General features: G+C 36.6%; 1 protein-coding gene across 17 annotated transcripts in view; it reads left to right on the top strand.

Moving 5' to 3' along the window:
* The window catches only part of EPB41 (erythrocyte membrane protein band 4.1), a 166,224-nt gene that overhangs the window by 61,194 nt on the left and 84,091 nt on the right, over positions 1-20,939 (top strand). For 16 of the 17 annotated variants that reach the window (XM_045859199.1, XM_045859201.1, XM_045859202.1 and 13 more), the window contains 3 exons: positions 12,336-12,813; positions 16,022-16,234; positions 18,553-18,657. In XM_045859199.1, the coding sequence (XP_045715155.1) occupies positions 12,343-12,813; positions 16,022-16,234; positions 18,553-18,657 (789 nt within the window). In that variant the 5' untranslated portion in view covers positions 12,336-12,342. Of the gene's footprint in view, positions 1-12,335; positions 12,814-16,021; positions 16,235-18,552; positions 18,658-20,939 lie in introns of those variants that run through there. The other variant, XM_045859204.1, reaches the window with a different exon arrangement.

The following is a 20,939-nucleotide window of genomic DNA, read 5'->3' on the forward strand; positions in this document are numbered from 1 at the left end:
TATTATGGGTACTGCATTTCTATCAAGATTATATTAATCTTTTTAGAAATCACATCCCGTTTTTGGCTCATATGAAATCTTTTACAAATACTGTTATCAAGTTAGATTAGGTCTTTCTCATAATATAATTATGTAATTCTTTTAAAATTTGTTGTAAAATATTTAAGAAATAGAAATAAACATTACCAATTTACAAAATACTGATATTTACAAAATAGAACAGTACTGACAATAGTTGAGAGTCCCTGTGGTATCTCTCTCCAATTTCATTTCCCTTCCTGTCTCTGGAGGTGATCACTGATCTAAATTTTGTGAGTATGCAGTTCTTTATACTTTTGTTATCTGTTTATTTCTGAGCAATATATGTAATGTGTATTTTATGTTTTTCAATTTTATAGAAACTATTACATAATATATTTCTTCAGTATGCTTGTTTTATCAAAGAAGACACATGTCTATGCTCATATGTAGTTCTTGTTCGTTTTCACTGCTGTGGTTTCTATCCTGTGAATTTGTTATTAATTTATTCATCTGTTCTCTGATTCACGGATATTTGTTTCTACTATTTTCTATAATTATTTTTCAAACTTCAATGCAGAAACCTTACATTTCTTTTAAATTCACCTTTTTGGGTTTGGTCCATCTTTCCATCCTGAGATATTTTTGAACCATGATTCAATGAAACTAGCATAAATTTGGTAAGGACCCTTGGTATGTTAGTGAATCTGAGATCAAATTTTGCAAGTTACTTCTGAACTTTGGAATGTGATTTTTTTTTTCTGGAACTGGGGAACTAAACACATTTTAACATGAAGGTTACTTATACTAGCTTGAACTATCTTTGGTTATAAATTCCTTATATTGTTTGGATTGAAAGGGCACAGGTAATTTTGTCTCTGGCACATGTTAACACTATTCTGTTTTCTCTCAAGTTTTAGTGTTAGTTTGAGCTTTCCTCCCTTCACCCTTTTCTTTTTTTTAAGAAGTGTTCTTTTTCTTTCTTTTTTTAAAGCTTCATCCTTTGGAGGGCCTTAGCCTTTTGGCCATTATTTTTGTAAGCATTACTTTGGAATGCTGTTGTAAAAACATTATTATATGTATGTCTCCATAATCTCCCTGCTGTTCATGACTGTGTCTTTAATACTTTCTTCATGTTTTCCTCTAAGTTTCTAATTGTGTAGAAAAAATTTTGTTGCCATAGCCCCACAGCCTAGAAAAGAATCTGGCACTTAATATATATCTATGAAATGTAGTGAATGAACTTAACTTTCAAGAATTGCCTTATCCTTACAAGTTCTATATTCTTATAAAATCCTTGGCCGTGGAATCATGCCTTACTTTTCTTTAAGTGTTTAAATATTTGTTTATAATAAGCTTATATATTTGATTATGATCTACTTCTTTTTTAATATAAAAAATTTGTGGAGTTATTTTCTGTCCAGCTTCCAGATGTGTTCATGTCACCAACAAATTATTCTTTATTGCTCAGAATTAAGTACGCAATAAGAGGGCCTTTCTCTTTGGAGAGAGAAAAATGTCATCAAGTTTAGTCAAAAATTTTATTGAATGCTTTTAGCAAATAGTGGGCTATTTGAAGTACTCCACCATCACTAAATCTTGTCTGTCCGCTAGTGTTAAAACTGAGAAAGCATTGTACCTGCTGGTAGTCTGTAGTATATTTTTCATGCTTAGCAATGGTGGGAGACAGTCACAGCATCTGTTCCCATCTTCAGATATTTGTTAAAGCAAACCATGGTCCAAAGCAAGTTTCTGATTCACACTTGTATTCTAGTCAGATGACATTTGTTATTCAGTTAATTTACTGTTATTTTCTGGTGAAAATGAAATTTACCTGTATAATAAATCTTAGGGAATATCTTGAGTTTAGATACTACTAAGAATGTGAGATTGAATTAGCTCTAAGATAAAATAAAGATAAGATTCTATAGTCTTAGCTACAAACCCCCTTTTAGCTGGACATTTTCAGGTTTTGTTTGTACTTGCCTTGAGATTTCTTATGCTAGTTAAGTAGTTCTCCCTTTTTGTTACATTTCAGACTAAACTATTATTTTGTTTTTTGTTTTTCAGAAAAGTTTATACGACTACTTAAATGAATACAACACCTTATGTAAATAACAACATTAAAGCCTTTTGATCTCTACTTGTAAACAAAGAGGATGGTCGTTACACTGGCGTGACTTACCTGAAAGTCACTTATTTAAGAACCTGAGCTAGGCACAACATAACAGGAGCCTCACAGTGGGCCTCTGTGGTATCTGAAGGGCTAAAACACATTTCATAAAGCTCATGTGTTGAAATTACTTATGTGAGGCATTAGGCTAACTCTTTCTTAGCACTTAACTCTTATTTTAGACACAATTTTAACACACTTGGCTCTTGGCTTCCTAGTCAGTGATAGATTAGCAAATAACAGATTAGAAGAGATGTTGGAAGCTACTTATGGATAGGCCACCTGGACATCAGCAGGAAGTGTGAGTGAATTTTGCAGATGGACAAACAAGGAAACTACTGAAGGCAGGTACAGAACATTTAAAAATACAGTACTCAGGTATCCTCATGGCCGAACTTACTGTCCCTACAGACTGGAGTAGCCCTTGAGGACATTATCGCTGGGTAGTAATTGAGCTTCATAATGGTGACTAAATCAATACAAGTCTAATTATGTTCTGTAGGTTTTTAAAATGAAGTGAGGAAGCATATAATCTACTTTATAATGATTTCCACTCATAATGACTAAACTAACATGTTTTGATACTTAAAAGGAGTAAAACTGGGTTCTATGGAAAATGATTTTTTTCTGGTCTCACACCTTCCTCAGTGAGGCCTCGTAATTATAGGGGTAGTGTATTCTTCCGGTGGGGCGTGGTTTGTGTACTTTTAGAATATGTCTAGACATTGTCTCAGTACAAGCTTGAATTCCATGGATCTATATAGAACATTTTTTTGGTCTTCTTAGAAGGAGATGAGTAAGAGTTTGTTTATTTAAAAATATCTTTGAGCCCTGCCCAGTGTGGCTCAGTGGATTGAGTGCCGGCCTGTGAACCAATGGGTCACAGATTCAATTCCCAGTCAGGGCACACGCCTGGGTTGCAGGCCAGGTCCCTGGTTGGGGGTGATCCGTCGATGTATCTCTCACACATTGATGTTTCTCTCCCTCTCTTTCTCCCTCCCTTCTCCTCTCTCTGAAAATAAATAAATAAAACCTTAAAATAAAAAATAAAAATATCTTTGAAGGAATTGATTCAATGGTGTTAGTCACCATGGAAATGACTTAAATTCAAAAGCAAGTTGTTGAAAACGGCATGTTCATGCTAAGTGACATTCCTGATTCACTCAGTATGCAAGTATTCTTTAAAAGTCTACATAAGCAGTACTTTAAGATCCAAATAATTTTTGGAGTATGGAGGGAGAATCACAAAGAAACTTTTGTATGTTTTAAATTACCATTTGTATCTGAAAATCATATAAGCGGTTATCCTATTTTTCTAAAAGTGCTACTTGTGTACTTAAATTGAGTTGTAAAGGAAAGATGCTTTCCTGTGGTTTTGAGGTGATTGATTTTATTGGGGGAACACTATTGTTTAGCAACACTTTTTGAAACTTCAAATATTTGAACATTTTTTTCTTTCTGTCTGAAAGAATGCTACTGGATTCTGTTGTCTGATTAAAGAAGTAAAAGGGCCTTTTAGCCATTATTTTTCTTCTTTCCTCTGTTACTCTTCTAGCCTAGGTGGTAATTCAGACTTTAAAATAAAGCCTTTAGAAAATAACCCAATTGCATCACTAGCTTAATGTCCCTTTTGTTTTAGTCCTCATTTTCCTTCCTGTAAAATCTTAGCATTGAATGGGACCTTAGAGGTCAGTTAATGTAAATACCCATTTAATGGAAGAACATTTTCTCTGGCATCCGTGACAGGTAAGTCATTCAGCTTCTGAGTGAATATTTCCACTGATAAAAACCTCCCTGTTCCTAATCAACCCACTTAATTATTGGGTATCTCTAATGACTTGGACTTTCTTTTACTTGATTGGGATGAAAACTGTGTGTCTGTAATTTCCACAGATTAATCAGAGTTCTGCCCTCAGGGATCACATAGAATTTGGCAACTCTGGAAGTGTGTTGGGGCAGCAGCCGAGTCAGTCCCTGCCTTGGAATCTCTTTTTCTAGGTTGAGCATTCCAGTATCTTTCAAGCATTTACCTTATGACATGGTTTCAGATCCCGTCATCATCTGTCCCTTCTTCAGACAGATTCTGGTTTCTCTTAAATAAACTGCCCAGAATTGAATGTAAGCTTTAAGATGTAATGTAAATAACGAGAACGGAGGGGTTGTTACGTTCCATGATCTTCTGTGTGGAGAGTGGAGTCAGGGAGTGTGTGTTCTTCTCACTGCCGCAAACCCACTGCCGACTGTACTGCACAGAACACCATAAAGTTCTCTGAAAATATATGTCGAAGAGTCCAATGAGTTCTCTGGTTACTGTACATCTAGAAATGTAGCTGAAGATTATTAGCTTTTTATCTCTGGAGCGTGTTCAATGAGGACCTTAACACCCTTTTCTTATGAACTATGAAATTGTAAACCTCCGTCCAGTGTATGTATAATTGATATGGTTGCATCTAAATTATTCTTTTCTCTTATGTTTATTCGTTTATTGAACAGATATTTATTGAGTACCTACAGTGCTGGGTACAGTGTGCTAGGTACTAGGTTCTGTGCTGTTCCTAGGTTCTGTGCTGGGTACTAGGCGTCCTGTGGAAGGGAAGACTGCCCTGCTGCATGGACATTACAGCGTAGATGACAGTGGTGCAGTGGGGAAGGAAGGCACATTACATAGGCAAACAACACGTGTGTTCTTATACACTGAGGGAAGTTCTGTGAAGGAAATGCGTAGATTCTGGAGCAGAGGAGTGGGGAAGCGACTCATGGGGAGAGTTATGTGGATGTTAGTACAGCCAAGGAAGGTTGTTTGAGGAGGACGTACTGTAGCCGAAACTTGAAGTATAAGGAGAAACCAGACTTGTTGCAGGGGATAGGGTGCATTTCAGCCTAAGGAAATGGCATGCACCACTGTCTGAAGTCAGGAAAGCACTGGGCTAGTGAGACTAGAGTACAGAGGCTAAGAGGAAAAGCAGAACACGGTGAGGTTGCTGAGATATTCAAGTTCAGGGGAGAAGTGAAAGAAGCTTGCACAAACACGGTAGCAGTAGAGCCGAGGAAAAATGGACTTATTTAAATATATTTTGGAGGTAGGCTATAGTACTGGCAGATAGATTTGCCTGGGAAGGGAAATGGAGAAGACTGAGACAAGGATGATGCTTAGGTTTCTGGTCTGAGCTACGGGATAGGAAAAGGAGAGAGAATCAGAGTCTAATTTTGGACCTATGTATTGGGATGCCTGTGAGATATCCATCTCTCTTCCCTCTCTTTTCTATTTTGGTTCTATTGCTATTCCTCTTTTATTACACCATTTATCACAGTGAGTCAAGGAAGGTTTATTATAAAAATGACTTCAGGCTCAGACATGAAACCATCTGGGTTAATGAGAAGCATGTTAATGAGAATAAGCTCGAGAAACCAAGGGCGACAGTAGTTCTTAAGCTTTGATTGCAAAGGCTTTTCAAGTTTCTCTGCCCAGTATTTGTTTCAGCTTCCCTAGGGATTCCCATTGTTTACTTACCCGCTGATAACCTGAATTTACCCAGTCCTTTGCGGAGCTTCTTTCTTTCTCTAGCCTCTCCTGCCTTCACTTTGTTTACCCACTTCTCTGTTTAGAAGCCTTCAGTGGTTCTCCACTGCCTCCAGGATAAAGTTCAGACTGTTCAGCATGTTATTCAAGTCCCTTCATAATCTGTCCTCTTTGCCTGTCTTTCCCTGTCTCCCCATTCCATCTTTATGCACACTCCATGAAAAGAGAGGTGTGTAAATGAGTAGGGGACTCGAAACTGATGGGAACCCAGGTGGTCTTGGCCAGATGAATAGCCTGTTCATAAATCCTTAACAGAAACAGTGGAGTAGAAGCATCTGAAATACCACATTTTAGAAAGACAAATGCTGTCCTGGGAATTTACAGTAGAATCACTAGCCCATAGTATATTAATAGTTTTGTTAAAAGTATGGCTTAGTTTTATAATCTGAGGAAAATTTTCTAACCTCTCAGGACCTGTGTATTTGGGAAATGAAAAGTCCTACCTTACAGAATGGTTGTAAGGTAACATGGTGAAGTATGTGATGTTTAGTAGGTGCCCAGTAAATGGTGGTTACTATTATAATTTCAGTTAGAATTAATTTTTTCTTCCCTCCATACCTTCTCCTCACCCCCCCACCTCCTCTCCCTCTTACAGTAATCACCATACTATTGTCTGAGGTTTTTTTCCTTAATCCCCTCACCTCCTTCATGCAGCCCTGCAACCTACAATGGTAATATTAATATTAAATTTAATATTAATATTTAATATTAAATGGTAACTCTATTCAAAACCTTACTTCCTACTTTTGTAGCCCTATTCCAACTAGTCTTGACCACTTACTAGTTCCCGAATATCTACAGTGTTCTAGTTCCCTTATCTGGAATTCCATCTACCCTCTGCACTTCAAGTTTCTATTGATGCCTTACACTCATCTTTCAAAGCCTAACTTTAAAACCATCTTTTCAATATGGCCTTTTGTGATCACTCTAGTTCAGCGATTTTCAACCTTTTTCATCTCATGGCACATATAAACTAATTACTAAAATTCTGTGACACAATAAAAAATATATATTTTTTGCCGATCTGACAAAAAACATTAAGTGTAGTTTTGATTCATTCACACCGGGTGGCTATTGTTGTGTTAACTGTTGTCATTTTTTTATTTGAGAATCTCGGGGGGGGAAAAAAGAGGGTCAGTCCCCTGACTATTTATCAGGTATTATGTATGGCACACTGGTTGAAAATCGCTGCTCTAGTTGAAAGTTCTTTCTCCTTTTTTTAATGCTTAATTGGTTCCACTCATGAGGCACCTGGTACTCATGAAGCACCTGGTACTGCCTTGTGGTTTAGTTACCTGTATACTGGGTGGGGCAAAAGTAGGTTTAAATTTGTTCACATGGAAAATAATACAATAATTAATAAATAATAATACAAGAATAAGCTGTTTCCTGTACTCACAACTATAAACCTACTTTTGGCCCACCCTGTGTGTGTCTTATCTCCTTAAGAATTTTACATTATCCTTTTTAAGTCCCTCTCCATGAGCTGAGCCAAAACCTTATACATAGTACCCAGTAAACATTGAATCGGTATTCAGTGAGCTAATTTGAATAGTATTACTAATAATCAAATCATTAAACTTTATTCCTAAATGATGATTGTAAGGGGAATTTTTTAATGGTGCTTTTTGTAAAGTTTTTCACCCAAGAAGCATTAGTGGAGTACTGACTGTGCTAATGTTAGAAAGAGACACAAAAAAGATGAAAGATAGCACCCAGCACTTGCAGTCTCCTCCGTATCAGGTTGTTAAAGATCTGATTTGCCTGAAGTCAACAGATGCACACTGTTAACACAAGTGTATCTTTGACACGAGCTGTGGTGTAATTCCCAGGGTTTGGAGGGTTAGGATTGAAATGGAATGGGAACTCATTACTTTGTCTTCAGTGCTGTGCTGATTTTTTAAAAAAATCACAAGACCTCTTTCTGACATTACATAAACAGATACTTCCTTTGGATTTTGTATCCAGAATGAAAAATAGTATTATTTATAGAGGAAAGGTCTATTTGTAAGCATTTACCCTGCTTTTTTAAAATGAATTATTTTATTGTTCACTTACAGTTGTCTGCATTCCGCCCCCCACCAGGGCCCCCTACCCCAGCCAAACCCACCTCCCTCCATTGCTCACACCCCCCTCCTTGGTTTTTTCCATGTATCCTTATAGTCGTTCCTGAACATTTATCCTGTTTTTTACTGCTTGACTTCTTATCTTTTCCTCTGGTTCTCCATTCTGTCATTTGTAATGTGAAGAATTTGGCTGCATGTATAACAGATTTGTCAGGATGAGTTTGAGCTTCTCATAAATAGCTCATAGAATCTTTCTTTTTTCTGTTTATTTGCTTAATTCTGATCAGCCTCAGAGCTAACTGGAGATACTTGCCCGGTTTTTTGTTTTCATTTTGTATTTTCTTGTCCCACCCCACCTTTGTTTTTGTGGCTCTTCCTTACATCACTGCCCATGTGCAAAGCTGGAAAGAACATGCATAAAACCATCCTTAATAATTTATGTTTTATCTACCTTTCCTTGCATAGACTGAATTGTGGCCTCTCTGCTGAATGCTGCATTGTCTGTTTTCTTGCATTTATGATATTACCTGAAGCTGGTTGCAGTATGTTGCAAAAGAATTCTTTTGCCCTTCTGCTTGTGTGCCTATTCCTTATATTGTGTTCTCGTTTGTTCTTGTGTTCAGTTTTTTTACATATGTCCAATTATGTGGCAAAATGTATTGAGTCAGCTCTGATAGATGTTATTCTCTAATTCTTTATTCATGTCTTGATCATTTCTTCTGAAATGTGGCAAAGAGATCAATCACATCAATGGAGACAGCAAGAATACTAACTGGGCAAGGGCCATGGCTACATGCACGGACAACCTGGAATTTGCACAGCTCTGTGGTTAACAATTTCAGTTAATTTTTGATTAAGCACCAGATGAGTTCTAAAAAAATGTTAATGGTTTAGCTTCCACATTTAATAATATGTTGCATTCTTTGCTTTGTTCATTAACTCAGCAAGCACTTGTTGAGCATTTATTGTGTCAAGTATTTCTCATTGTTCATATTCCACTTTACCATCTTTGTTTCTTAGGCATTTTGAGTATGTTCCCAAAGTAATAGTGATTTTCTCTGCCTCTCTACTCAAAATATGGTCAGTGGGCCAGCAGCGTGGGCAACATCTGAGAGTTTGTTGGAATCCCAGAGTCTCAGGCCCTGTTCCAGCTCTGCTGAGTCAGAATCTGTATTTTAACAACATTGCTAGACGGTCGGATACACATTAAAGTTTAGCAAACACATTTAGCATATGGACTGTTACTCTCTGGGTGTTTTTGTTTAACAGTTGGGTTCCTAGACTCATTCAGCTTACTTTCTTAGAGATAAGACACCCTTTTATGTGAGAGCAATTATAGGAGTCTCCTTAGGAGATCTTTTCTGTTTTTAAATTTAGAAGAAAAATTGTAAAACAAAACATAAATAAATAAATACTGTTACTGTTTATTTACTGAAAGATACAAGTAAAAGACTGTTAGAAAATGAGGTTTAAGCGATTTTCGTATCTGCTAAAATTTTCACAAATAATTTGTAGTTTCTTACAGGTCTTTATGAGAGACCTCATTGTAAGCTGTTGTATAGGAAGATGTTACAATAGAGGTTGTGTCTGCCTCTTCAGTAAGGTGATGGTAAAGTCGTATCTGAAACCTGTGGAAAGAGTGCTAGATCTTCAGCTTGTCCTCTGTTTTTGCAAAGAAAGTGTGAAGAAACTGGTGCTCTCACATCAAATCATTACTCTTTTAGGATGACTGATGATTTAATATCTAGATTTTCTTTCGGGGTCACATTTGATTATTTAGAGATTAAAGAAAAAGAATTTTGGAAAAATCAATTGCCTACTTCTAATGTAAGGAGGAATTGAAAATAATTTTATTTTTTTAAAATTTAAATACAAGTATATCTCAGTGGTAACAAAGTAATGTATATTGGGTGGTAAATATTTTCAGTAGTGTTTATGAAGACTGGATTGCTTATTTTATTAGTGCAGAGTAAGTTTGATGACTAGTAAATGTTGATTTAAAAATGTGCTTCAGTAAAAATTTTCATTACTTAAAATATTTTTAACACTTAAAATAATTTGAGCAGATTAGGAGTAAGGGCCAACATAAAGGCTTTTCCTTTTAATATACCTTTATTCAGTTCAGTACCACTTAAAGTAGTTGGTTTGCAACCTACTAGCAGTGTGACCTTGGGCAAGTTGCTTTCAGAGTTATAGGTTTCTTCAGCTGTAAGATTAGAGATTCCTCTTTCCCCTTCAGGCTCATTGAAAGGCTGATTTGATATAACGTAGATAGGGCCCCGATACGGGACCTGACACAGAACTAGTACTCAATAAAATTAATTTCTTTCTCTTTTTATTGCTTTGTTCCATTTATACACAATCATTTAGATTTTGCTCATATTGTAAATAAGATTTCCCTTGAATTTTTCATACTGGTTAAAGTTGAATCAAGAATATAAACTCCATAATGGCATAGACCTTACTTGTTTTGTTTTGTTCACTGTCGCACCCCGAGCGCCTGACAGAGCACCTGTGCTAGGTGCTTGATGAGGATTTGTTGAATGAATGAGTATCATGCATTTGAATAATTTTGCTTAAATAAACTTAGAGAATGCCTTTGCAGTTTGTACTTGTCAGGTATATTCCATTGAAATTCATTGATTCACCAAACTTTAATGAAGACCTGTAATGTGCCAGGTCTTCATTTGCTGTGGAACTTAAATTTTGTCTGGGGAGAGAGAAAGGGAGAGGGCAATAAACCAGTAAACAATGAAGTTAACAGGATAATTATAGATTGTAGTAAGTTCAGCAGTGGTGTGAGGCCATCTGGAGGAGTAAGGGCCACTACTTTGGACAGGATGTGTGTGGGAGACCTTTCTAAGGAAGTGACAGCTGAGCAGAGACGGTGATGATGAGAAAAGGAACAGCTTTCAAAGAGCCAGGAGGCGACCATCTTGAGTAGAGAGAACAGCAAGTGCAAAGGCCTGAGAAGGGAATGAGCTAAATATAATTAATTAATTTGGATTGTTAACATCCAAATAAAATTACTTCATCTAAATAGTATGGAGCAGATGTAAAGACAATGTAAATGCTGCTTTATGTGTGGAGTCCTTTCATGTTTAACGGTGAATCAGAGAGCTTCATTGGCTAGTGTCTCAGAAGTTCCCTTGCGTGTTGGTTGTTCTTTAGTAAACAAGGTGTGACAATGCTCTTTGGCTGTTTTGTTTTGAGATCAAGAGGCTAGAAACTGCCCTGGCTGGCGTAGCTCAGTGGATTGAGCGCTGGCTGCGAACCAAAGTGTCACAGGTTCGATTCCCAGTCAGGGCACATGCCTGGGTTGCAGGCCATGGCCCCCAGTAACTGCACATTGATGTTTCTCTCTCTCTCTTTCTCTTTCTCCCTCCCTTCCCTCTCTAAAAATAAATAAATAAAATCTTTAAAAAAAGAGGCTAGAAACCAACGGATTTGAAATATGTGAGGTCTACAGCCTACCTTCTTCTCTCCTACAATTGCGTTGTTTGCTTACTACATTTTCTTCTCTATTTTGTTTCTTTGTTTTTCTCCATTATTTCTCTACATTGTAAGAGTTTAAGTACCCACTCTTAAAAATGCTGAGCATTCAAAATTGTATTTATTAGAAAGAAAAAAGGTCTTAAAGAACTTAAAGTGGGCCCTGACTGGTGTGGCTCAGTTGGTTGTGTGACCTCACAAAGTGAAACGTTGCTGGATTTCCGGTCCAGGCACATTCCTGGGTTGCAGGTTCGGTCCCCAGTCAGGGCATGTGTGAGAGGCAACCAATTGCTGTTTCTCTCTTGCATCAATGTTTCTCTCCCTCTCTTTCTCCCTTCCATCTCCTATAAACAAACAAACAAACAAACTTAAAAAATAAAGTAGGATACTTCTGCAAAAGCCTATAATTTAGTATTGCAAGATGAAGACGTAAGGATTTTTTTGTGATTCTTTTACCTGTATATTTGTCATTGCTATTGTCAGTTTTCATAAATGATCAGAATTCTGAATTTTCTGTTTTTAATACAGACGTCTATGCATTCTAAGAAATATAGGGGAAAAAACAATAAAGAGTTGGAGAACCTTTAATGTCATTATCTTTTGGGGTATAAAGGAGTAATTCCTGCAAACCTTGCACCCTCAGAGGACATTATACAAATATCCTTTTTTAATGCAGGATAAAACTGTACTTGCTATGTACAGTTCTGAGCATTGAATTTAAAATAGGATACATTTCACTAAGGTGACCTCAGGGGATTCTATTTTAAGCCAGTTTCTCTATGTGCATATCTTTAGCAAGTCAAGGCATTAATAATTTATTCAGGATGTGTAGGTAAACATTTCTGGGCTTTAATGGAAAGCCTCATGTTTAATGGACTGGAGTATTGTCTATTGGTGATTAAATACCTAAATATAGTCATTTTGGCCCACTTGACCTGATTTGGGGTTTTGCCTACAGTCATGTGTTGTGCTTATAAGGCCTCCTTTCCCAACTTCTTTTTAATAGCAACATCATGACAACAGAGAAGAGTTTAGTGGCCGAGGCTGAAAATTCACAACACCAACAACAGAAGGAAGAGGGCGAGGGAGCTACCAACTCAGGCCAGCGAGAGACTCAGCGGGAAGAGGCTTCCCAAGCAGCAGCCGAGGGAGATCATCAGTGTGAGCAGAAGCTGAAGACATCTAATGGAGACACTCCCACACGTGAAGACTTGACCAAGAACAAGGAGCGGACCTCGGAGAACAGGGGCCTGTCACGGCTCTTCTCCTCATTTCTCAAGAGGCCTAAATCTCAGGTCTCGGAGGAAGAAGGCAAAGAAGTAGAGTCAGCTAAAGAGAAAGGTGAAGGAGGTCAGAAAGAAACAGAATTTGCCACCAGTCTTGACGAAGAGATCATTTTAAAGGCCCCCATTGCAGCCCCCGAACCTGAACTCAAAACAGACCCATCCTTGGACCTTCACTCATTAAGCAGTGCGGAAACACAGGTAAGGGTGTGCAGATACGTGGGAGGAGGGTATAATGAAGGTAGGTTCCACACCTTACTTTTCATGTAAGAACCTCTGGTTTTGTTCCTTACTAGCCAGTTGCCTTGGCATTGATCGTGGTAAGTAACATGAAGGTTTGGAGTTTCTGCTCTAAAGAAATTAATGTGGTCATGGGGACGTAAAGTGCAGCATAGGGGATATATTGTATATGACATACAATAATGTAATCACTATGTATGGTGCCAGGTGAGCACTTGAAATATCGAGGGGATCCCTTTGTAAAGTATGTAATTGTCTAACCACTAGGCTGTACACCTGAAACGAATGCAAAATAATACTGAGTGTAAACTGTAGTTGAAAAATAAAATTTTAAAAATAAAACAATTAATGTAGTCCATGGAAATTTGATTTTTAAAAAGATACTTATATAGTATAAATCAGAGAAAAGAAAGTGAAAAAAGAATTTATCACATGGTTTTATTCAGCCTATGTATCATTTTACTGTAATAGTGGAACAAGTTCGTATTTTTAATACAAAGGAAAAAAGAATTCAGGTGGTTTAGAGTTCGTTTTGTTGGAATTATTAGGCATGGGATAGTTATCAGCAGACACGATTCTTCTATGGAAGTCTCATAAAAGCCACGTGACAGACTCAGGCCGTCCAGAGGCATGGGAAGATTTGAGCCGTGCCTGCCTTATTTTTGTCTTGCTCTCCAACGAGACCACATTATCACAGAATGTAAGAAACAGATGAGGACGTCTAGCTCTTTACATCACCATTGTAATATACAGTAATTTGAAGCCTTAACTGTGTTACAGTGTAGTGAAACTTAAACACGAGCTGTGAATTTGTTCATCTGTCCAAAAAAATGTGGGGAAATTTTCAGTCTTTTTATTCCTGAAGCATGTGAGCATTATCTGCGTAGTAAAAGTAGAAGTCCTATATATTTCTGTCATAGGTTTCAGGTTTGGGCTATGCGGTTTTATTAGAATTTCCTAAAAGTATTACATGTAATTCTGGAAATATTGTATTTTAAAGGTGCTAAGAGGAAAATTTAGGATAAAGTTGTAGTTACATTCTTGCTATTAGTGAAACAAGATTGAAAGCAAGACTTACTACACAGTGTAACAGATAAGGATGCAGGCTTTGGAATCGGACTGGAGGGTTCAAATCATAGAGAAGTGACACTGGCTTTATCAGTTCCCTCCTCCGTGCAGGGAGGGTAATAGTATTCGCCGCATCTGGTAATTATGAGGAGTGAAGAGATAAACATGTAAAGCTCTTAAGGCATTGCCTGGCACATAGTAACATCAATAGATATTAGTTGTTGTTATTTATTTAATAAATGTGAACAGTAAAGGCAAAGAAACTCTACCTATCTTAATATCATTAATTTTATTTTAAGAATACCAAAAGAGCCCTGGATGGTATGGCTCAGTGGATTGAGTGCTGGCCTGTGAACCAAAGCATTGCCAGTTCGATTCCCAGTCAAGGCACATACCTGGATTGCGGGCCAGGTCCTCAGTGGGGGGCATGCAATGTTTTCACACATTGATGTTTCTCTCCGTCTCTTTCTCCTTCCCTTTCCCTCTCTAAAACTAACTAACTAACTAACTAACTAAAATCTTAATTTTTTTAAAAAAGAGAATACCAAAAGAGCTAAATTATATCATCTTTCAGGATGCCTGGTGCTTTCAGGAGGTTTTTAACTGTTTTTTTTTTTTTGTCCTCTGCTTTATGTAGGGAGAAAATTGTATCTCATTTTAGTTAGCATTTGACTCAGAATTGCTTTATTTTGTTTAAAGATCATAGCGTTTGTACTGAAGTTGAAACAGACGAAGGACACAATTCTAGATTTAACTAAAATCTCATTCATTAAAACTTCATTAATTCTGAGTTGGGATAAATCGTGTGCAGGTATTTGTCTACATATAAAGAAAAAGAAACAAAATTTCAAGGGATATTGTTTAAAGGAGGAAACTGTTTTGGGGCTTTTTGGAAGCTAGTGTTTAAAGTCAACCCCTTGTGGATCAGAACCTTGTGAATAAAGGCTGTAGGAGAATTTCATTTGAGTGGGCCTTTTCTCTCCAGGATTTTTTAAAAAAGTGAGTTTGCCTTACAGTTTTCACCTAGAATGCCTTGGGTTTTTTGGAAGCCATGGGTCAATTTTTAATATTTATTTATTCATGCCTGGGTTGTGGGCCAGGTCCCCAGTTGGGGCCATGTGAGAGGCAACCATACATTGATATTTCCCTCTCTTTCTCCCTACCTTTCCCTCTGTCTAAAAATAAATAAATAAATAAAAAGACCCCTCAGAAGCGGTTGCATTTTAAGAGGGTCATGAGGGTTGGAAAGGAGCCTTTCAGACCTCTTCCAAAATTTAATGTAGGAGCCACATAATGAAATCCTTTTTCCTAAATGTCAATCATGTATTTTTTTGAAAGAAAAGAATTAGTGAGGTTTAGTTAAGAATCTTTTAGCAATTTTGTTTTGCTGGAAGTAAAAGTCTGCCAAAATGTCATTCCACTTACCTGTATAACTTTGGGATGTAAATGTAAAATATATGAAGATTCATTCTAAGATGGATAAAGATTAAAAATAGCCCCATAACAGTTTAGGTCCTAGGAGACCCAGGTTTCAATCTGTCTCTTGCTTCTTTGGATCTTCGCATTTATCATGATTGATACCTAGTATCAGTTAATTAGTAGTTACAGTTGTTAGCCTACTATATGTGTTGCTTTATGCTCTAAAATTGGTCCCCAAACTCCTCTTAACCATTCACAAAATTTAGGATACGTGACAAATCACATCTCATTTTACAATTCATTAGGCCTCCTTGCTAAAGTTGAGCATGGCGCAGAGATGTTAAAGTTTTGATAGACTTTAAAAATATGTAATGGCATAGGCAGGAATATATAATGCTGAAAGCAGCAGATGTGTCCTCTAGTTTACTCGAAACCTTCATTTATTGGTTTGAAAGATGGGATTCTACCTTCTCTTATGAAGTTTTAAGAATATAGTCTGTAGATCTTTTGGGAGACTAATATCTTTTACAGAAAAATAATCTTAATATCACTTATATTTGTTTCAACAATTTCTTTTCTTCAATTAGTGCTTTTGTTGGGAGCATTATTATAGGTAGAAGTGTATATAGAATGTTTTGTGAAATGTTTGTATTACTGACTTGGCGATGTCATGTATACGTAGCCTGCTCAGGAAGAACAGAGAGAAGATCCAGATTTTGAACCTAAGGAAGAAGGAGGAGTGGAAGAGTGCTCTAAAACAGAAGTGAAAGAAGAAAGTCCTGAATCAAAAGCAGAAAGAGAAATAAAAGCTTCCCATAAGTCGATCAGAAGACACAGAAACATGCATTGCAAAATTTCTTTGTTGGATGACACAGTTTACGAATGTGTTGTGGAAGTAAGTGCTCTTTCAGTTTCAGTGGTTAGAAGTCTTACAACTTACTTCATGTAGGGCTGGGTGAGGGGTGCCATGGCCTGAGGTAAGGCCCAGTGCAACGACCATTTCTAAGGGCTGAAATGTTAACAGCGATTCTTCTGGAGGGAGAGGTGTGGAAGGATTGTGGGTGAGTCTGTTTTCTTCAGTTTTTTTCCGCATCTGTCAAATATTGTGAATTGAGCCTGTGTTACTTTTATGATTCAAAAACAATTCTGTTTAAAAAAATAGGTTTGTTATTTGTAGAGTAACCTTCTGTGACAAATTTCCTAGGATAGCCTCAATTTCTGGTATTAGATGCAGTTATCCCCATAATTGTATTTGTCAAAAAAAATTACTATCTGTTCATTTCTGCTGTCTAAACCTTAATAAGCTTTAGTTTACTTAATGTATTTCTTTATCCCCATGAAATAGGATATAAAATTTTTAATTCAAGTAACGCCATTTCTTAAAATTCTGTATTATTTTCTGAAAGAATAAAGAATTGAATCAAGATTGAATAAAAATATGTTGTTTAATTATTCTTTTGCTCCTTCAATACAAGTTAAAATCCTTTAAAACCTGTTAGGTGTTTTTTTAACTAGAGCAGTAATTGTCAGTTATATGCTTGGTATAAAGCAATTGCTGTGATCATTGTTAATAATAGCTTTTACTAATAAAACAATTCATATACACTTGTATCTTAGGTTTGTAACCAATTATTTCTGAATTGAATTATTTGTGTGCAAATGCAAATATATCAAAGCACAAATAGTCTAAAATATATTTATTAATAGGTATTCCCTCTCTAAGTTTTGAAAAATAAACTGTTGAACTTTGAAAATATCTACTCTACCGGGTAACTAGAGGAGACCTGTGGACCTATGGTATGCCCTAGTCCTCACCATGAGTTAGTTTAGAGATGAAGAAAGCTATTCCACGCTCGTTCTTCCCATTCAGACCAAGATCCAGATATGGGCCCCTTATATCTGAAATATTTGGAGGCAGATGTGTTTGAGAATTCAGAATATTTTGGGTTTTAGAAAAGCTATAAGTACATGTTCTGCATATTTCATACTACACCTAGTAGAATGTATAGCAGTCAGACATTTGGTCAAACACATTATTTTTGTGGTAAAATGTTGAAGATTCATTTTAATATGATTAATAAAAGATCAAAAATAGCCCCATAACAGTTCAGAATTTGCCTTCAAGTAAGCTTTGACAAAAATAGCCGTCACTTAGCTTCTCGATTTGGAATTATCACAAGGGAGTAGGGACCTATATGTGCAGAATTCCCAAATCATCTCCATCATTTAGAGTGAAAACATAGGTGAGAAAATGATGTAATATAAATGGGTTAAGTCTGAAAGTGAATTCATATCTATGTGAATTACTAATAGTTATTAAAAATAACTCAGCTCATGGGGAAAAGGACATATCATATATCATATGTGTTCCAAAAGATTATTTCTAATTTTTTTATATTTTAAAAATGTTTCTCAGAAGGCATTGACTAGCATATTTGATTTTCTTTTCAAATATTCCAGTCAATAAATAGGACAGGTGTAAAAATGAAAGCTAATGTTCAGAAGTAGTAATTGAATAGACTTAGGTTGTTTCGCTAGTGTATGGATGAGCCAGGATTTTTTGTCTCTAAATTTTAACTCCTAAGTTAGGGCATTTCCTCTCCATAGACAGGAATGCAAGTACCTACAATTGGTAGTGGTTTATTTTCTAGGTAAAGGGACATTAAGAAAATGACTTGTAGCACAACTGAAAGAGTGACTGCAGTAGTTCATATAGGCAGGGTATCTAGAATTTTACATTTTATACATTTTTCTGGAAGAGGTTGAACAGACTTGAGACATAGTTCATTCTCTTGGGACATCTGGTCTGAGAATGATAGAGAGTCTAATGATTTCCAAAGCCATTAATACCTGTCAGTGTCAACAGTTGATTCAGTTAATCCAGATGGCTGTGATGAGCCACAGCAGCCCATAGCGAGCTTCAGGAAATACTGCCCCAGACAGTAAAGCATGCCGTGTTCAGGATGCAGGTGAGGGTGTGGCGGTAGATGGAGGGAAGGTGGAATTTTGCTTCGAATTAGAGCACTGTTTCCAAGCCACTGTAAGTGTGTTGTGTATTTGTTTACAAATAATGAAATGAGATTTTTGTAACTCACATTTGAAAGTGTTGGTGACCAAAGATAAAAGAGGAAATTGGAAAATGAAATTTATTTTATTTGGTGACGAATACAGGAATAAAAGGAAACCTCAACTAAAGTATGCATATCTTCGCAGAAACATGCAAAAGGACAAGATTTGCTTAAGCGAGTGTGTGAGCACCTCAATCTGTTGGAAGAAGACTACTTTGGTCTAGCCATTTGGGATAATGAAACCTCCAAGGTGAGGACACTGCTGGTAACGTAAGAGGCTGAAAAAAGATTGCTTTAATTCTTTGGTTGTTGAGAATGTATTTATGCCTGCCTCTCCACGCCACAATGCACTCAGAGTTATTGTTGTTTCTCTAGAAGGAACATTTTAAAGAAAAATAATCATTGCTGGTATGTTCTTTCATCATGAAAGTATCTACTGTTTATTTTTAAAAGACAGGGAAGGTGCGGAGCTATGATGCCCTGATTAGCAAGCATATCTCAATGACTTTATGTGTTATAAAATTAGTATTTGATCTAAATGGAGGAGGTTCATAGTAAATGTTTGTTGAGTGGATGGTTCTATCAATATTGTAATTATAGGATAATTATATGTACTGATAATTTGAGAGTAACTTATAATATAATATGATATGTACTTATAATTCGAGAGTACCTATAATATATTTGAGAGTAAAAGAGAATGAAGTCCCAATATTGTTGAAACAATTATACAGTGAATCTGCCATTTTCTTCCAGCTTAAAAGAAAACCAGTACATTTAACTTTGAAGGAAGTAAAAGAAAGTGTGTGAACATGGAGGAGGGAAGAAAGGTTGAAAGTCAAATATTTACTTCAGAAAACTTGAATTATTTCCTGGCCAATTACTTAAAATTACAAATATCTACCTTAAAGTCAACTGATAAAAGCTTTAGTCCAGTTTAACAAGTATTGTAGGCGCGACACCAGATGGTGCAAATCTAGCCGTGAATAGGTAGACACGATCCTTGCCCTCTGGAGCTTACAGCTGGATGTGATGAGTGTCATACCCAGGAAGTAGAAGATGTCATGGAGGGTGAGCCTAGGGAAGCCCTCTCTGGAGAGCTGATGCCTAAGCTGAGACCTGGAAGGTGAAATGGGCAAGCGAAGTGGAGAGAGAACAGCCTGGTGTGGAGAAAGTGGCATCGGAGGAACTAAGAGCCGTCTAGCCTGGCTGAGTGTGGAAAGTGAGGAACAGAGTAACAGGTGCATGTGGAGGGCTACAGAGGGGCCAGGTCGTGGACAGAGAGTCTTGAGTGCAATGTGTTTAAATCATTTTAGCTGGTTCTTTTTCCAAGATGATTTATATTACGAGAAGTTGAAGGACAGCATCCTTTAACAACTGCAAACTATGTAGATTGGGTCATTCGAGTTAGACAATGTGTACTAGAAGACATGGAATTACCCTTTGCCTAGATAAAATCTGTAGAATATAGTACTAGTAGTTCTAGTAATTTGCAATAGTTGTTCTTTCTATGAATGACTGTTGATTCAAACAGAGGAACTATGTCTACCAGCACTAGGTTAATCTGTTCTTTAAGGATTTAACCCTAACTTTGTCACCTTAAAGGCCCACACCAAATTTGTATACTGAAGTCTCTAATTTCCATCATAAGCAAAGATCGAATGCAACCAAAAAAACAAAACAATACCCCTAGAACTGCAGTGAAAAACTTTCTGCGGCTGTTGAAATTCTTCCACAAATCAAGAAAAATACTCTGAAATGTATTTTATGTTATACAAGCTCCGTGAGATAAAATTGAGTGTTTTTATATTGGCCCATGGTTGATTTGAGAATAATTGAGAATGCTTGAATTTGTCATATAAATAAAGTCACTGAGTACTTGTTTAATATAACTGGAAATAATTTTTCTATGAACCAGGCATGCTTAAATTTCTGAAGCTGGCTCATCTAAAGACATTCAGCAAAGGAAATTCTTTCCACTTGCAGTTGAGCTTCTAGGGCCCACATTGGTATAAAAACTTTCATCATTGTTGGTGTCATTTATACTCTGTTTTGTCAGCAAATGTTGTTTCCTTTATAGTACTTTTCATTATCTTATTTATTTTTTAACAAGCAACTATGAAATTGCTTTATTTATATACATTTATATATTAATGTACAAAGTGATGTTAAAAGTGCCAAATATAAAAGCTGAATAGCAGTATGAACCTGGCTATGTAAAAAAAGCATTATTATCCTTCTTAGATAACATATTTCTGGAAAACAAAAGCTGATTTATTTGAATCATTATCTAGCTTTAACTTTCCTGATAGTTTGTAAGAGCCCCTTGTGGAGAAGTCAGAGGGCAGTTGAATCCTGGGAAACACAGGGCTTATATTCAGAGTATCTGGCAGGTCTGTAGGATGGGCCAGGTTCCCACAGAATATCTGAAAGGAACATGGTCAGGGGCAATGGGCTGTTCTATATTTTTTGCTTGTAAATTCATTGTGGCTAACCCTCAGCCCTCAGAAATAGGGCAAAGCAGAATTTTTC

The sequence above is a fragment of the Phyllostomus hastatus genome, unplaced genomic scaffold (genome assembly GCF_019186645.2).
Source record: "Phyllostomus hastatus isolate PE091 unplaced genomic scaffold, TTU_PhHast_1.1 phas_scaffold_182, whole genome shotgun sequence".
Classification (NCBI taxonomy): domain Eukaryota; kingdom Metazoa; phylum Chordata; class Mammalia; order Chiroptera; family Phyllostomidae; genus Phyllostomus; species Phyllostomus hastatus.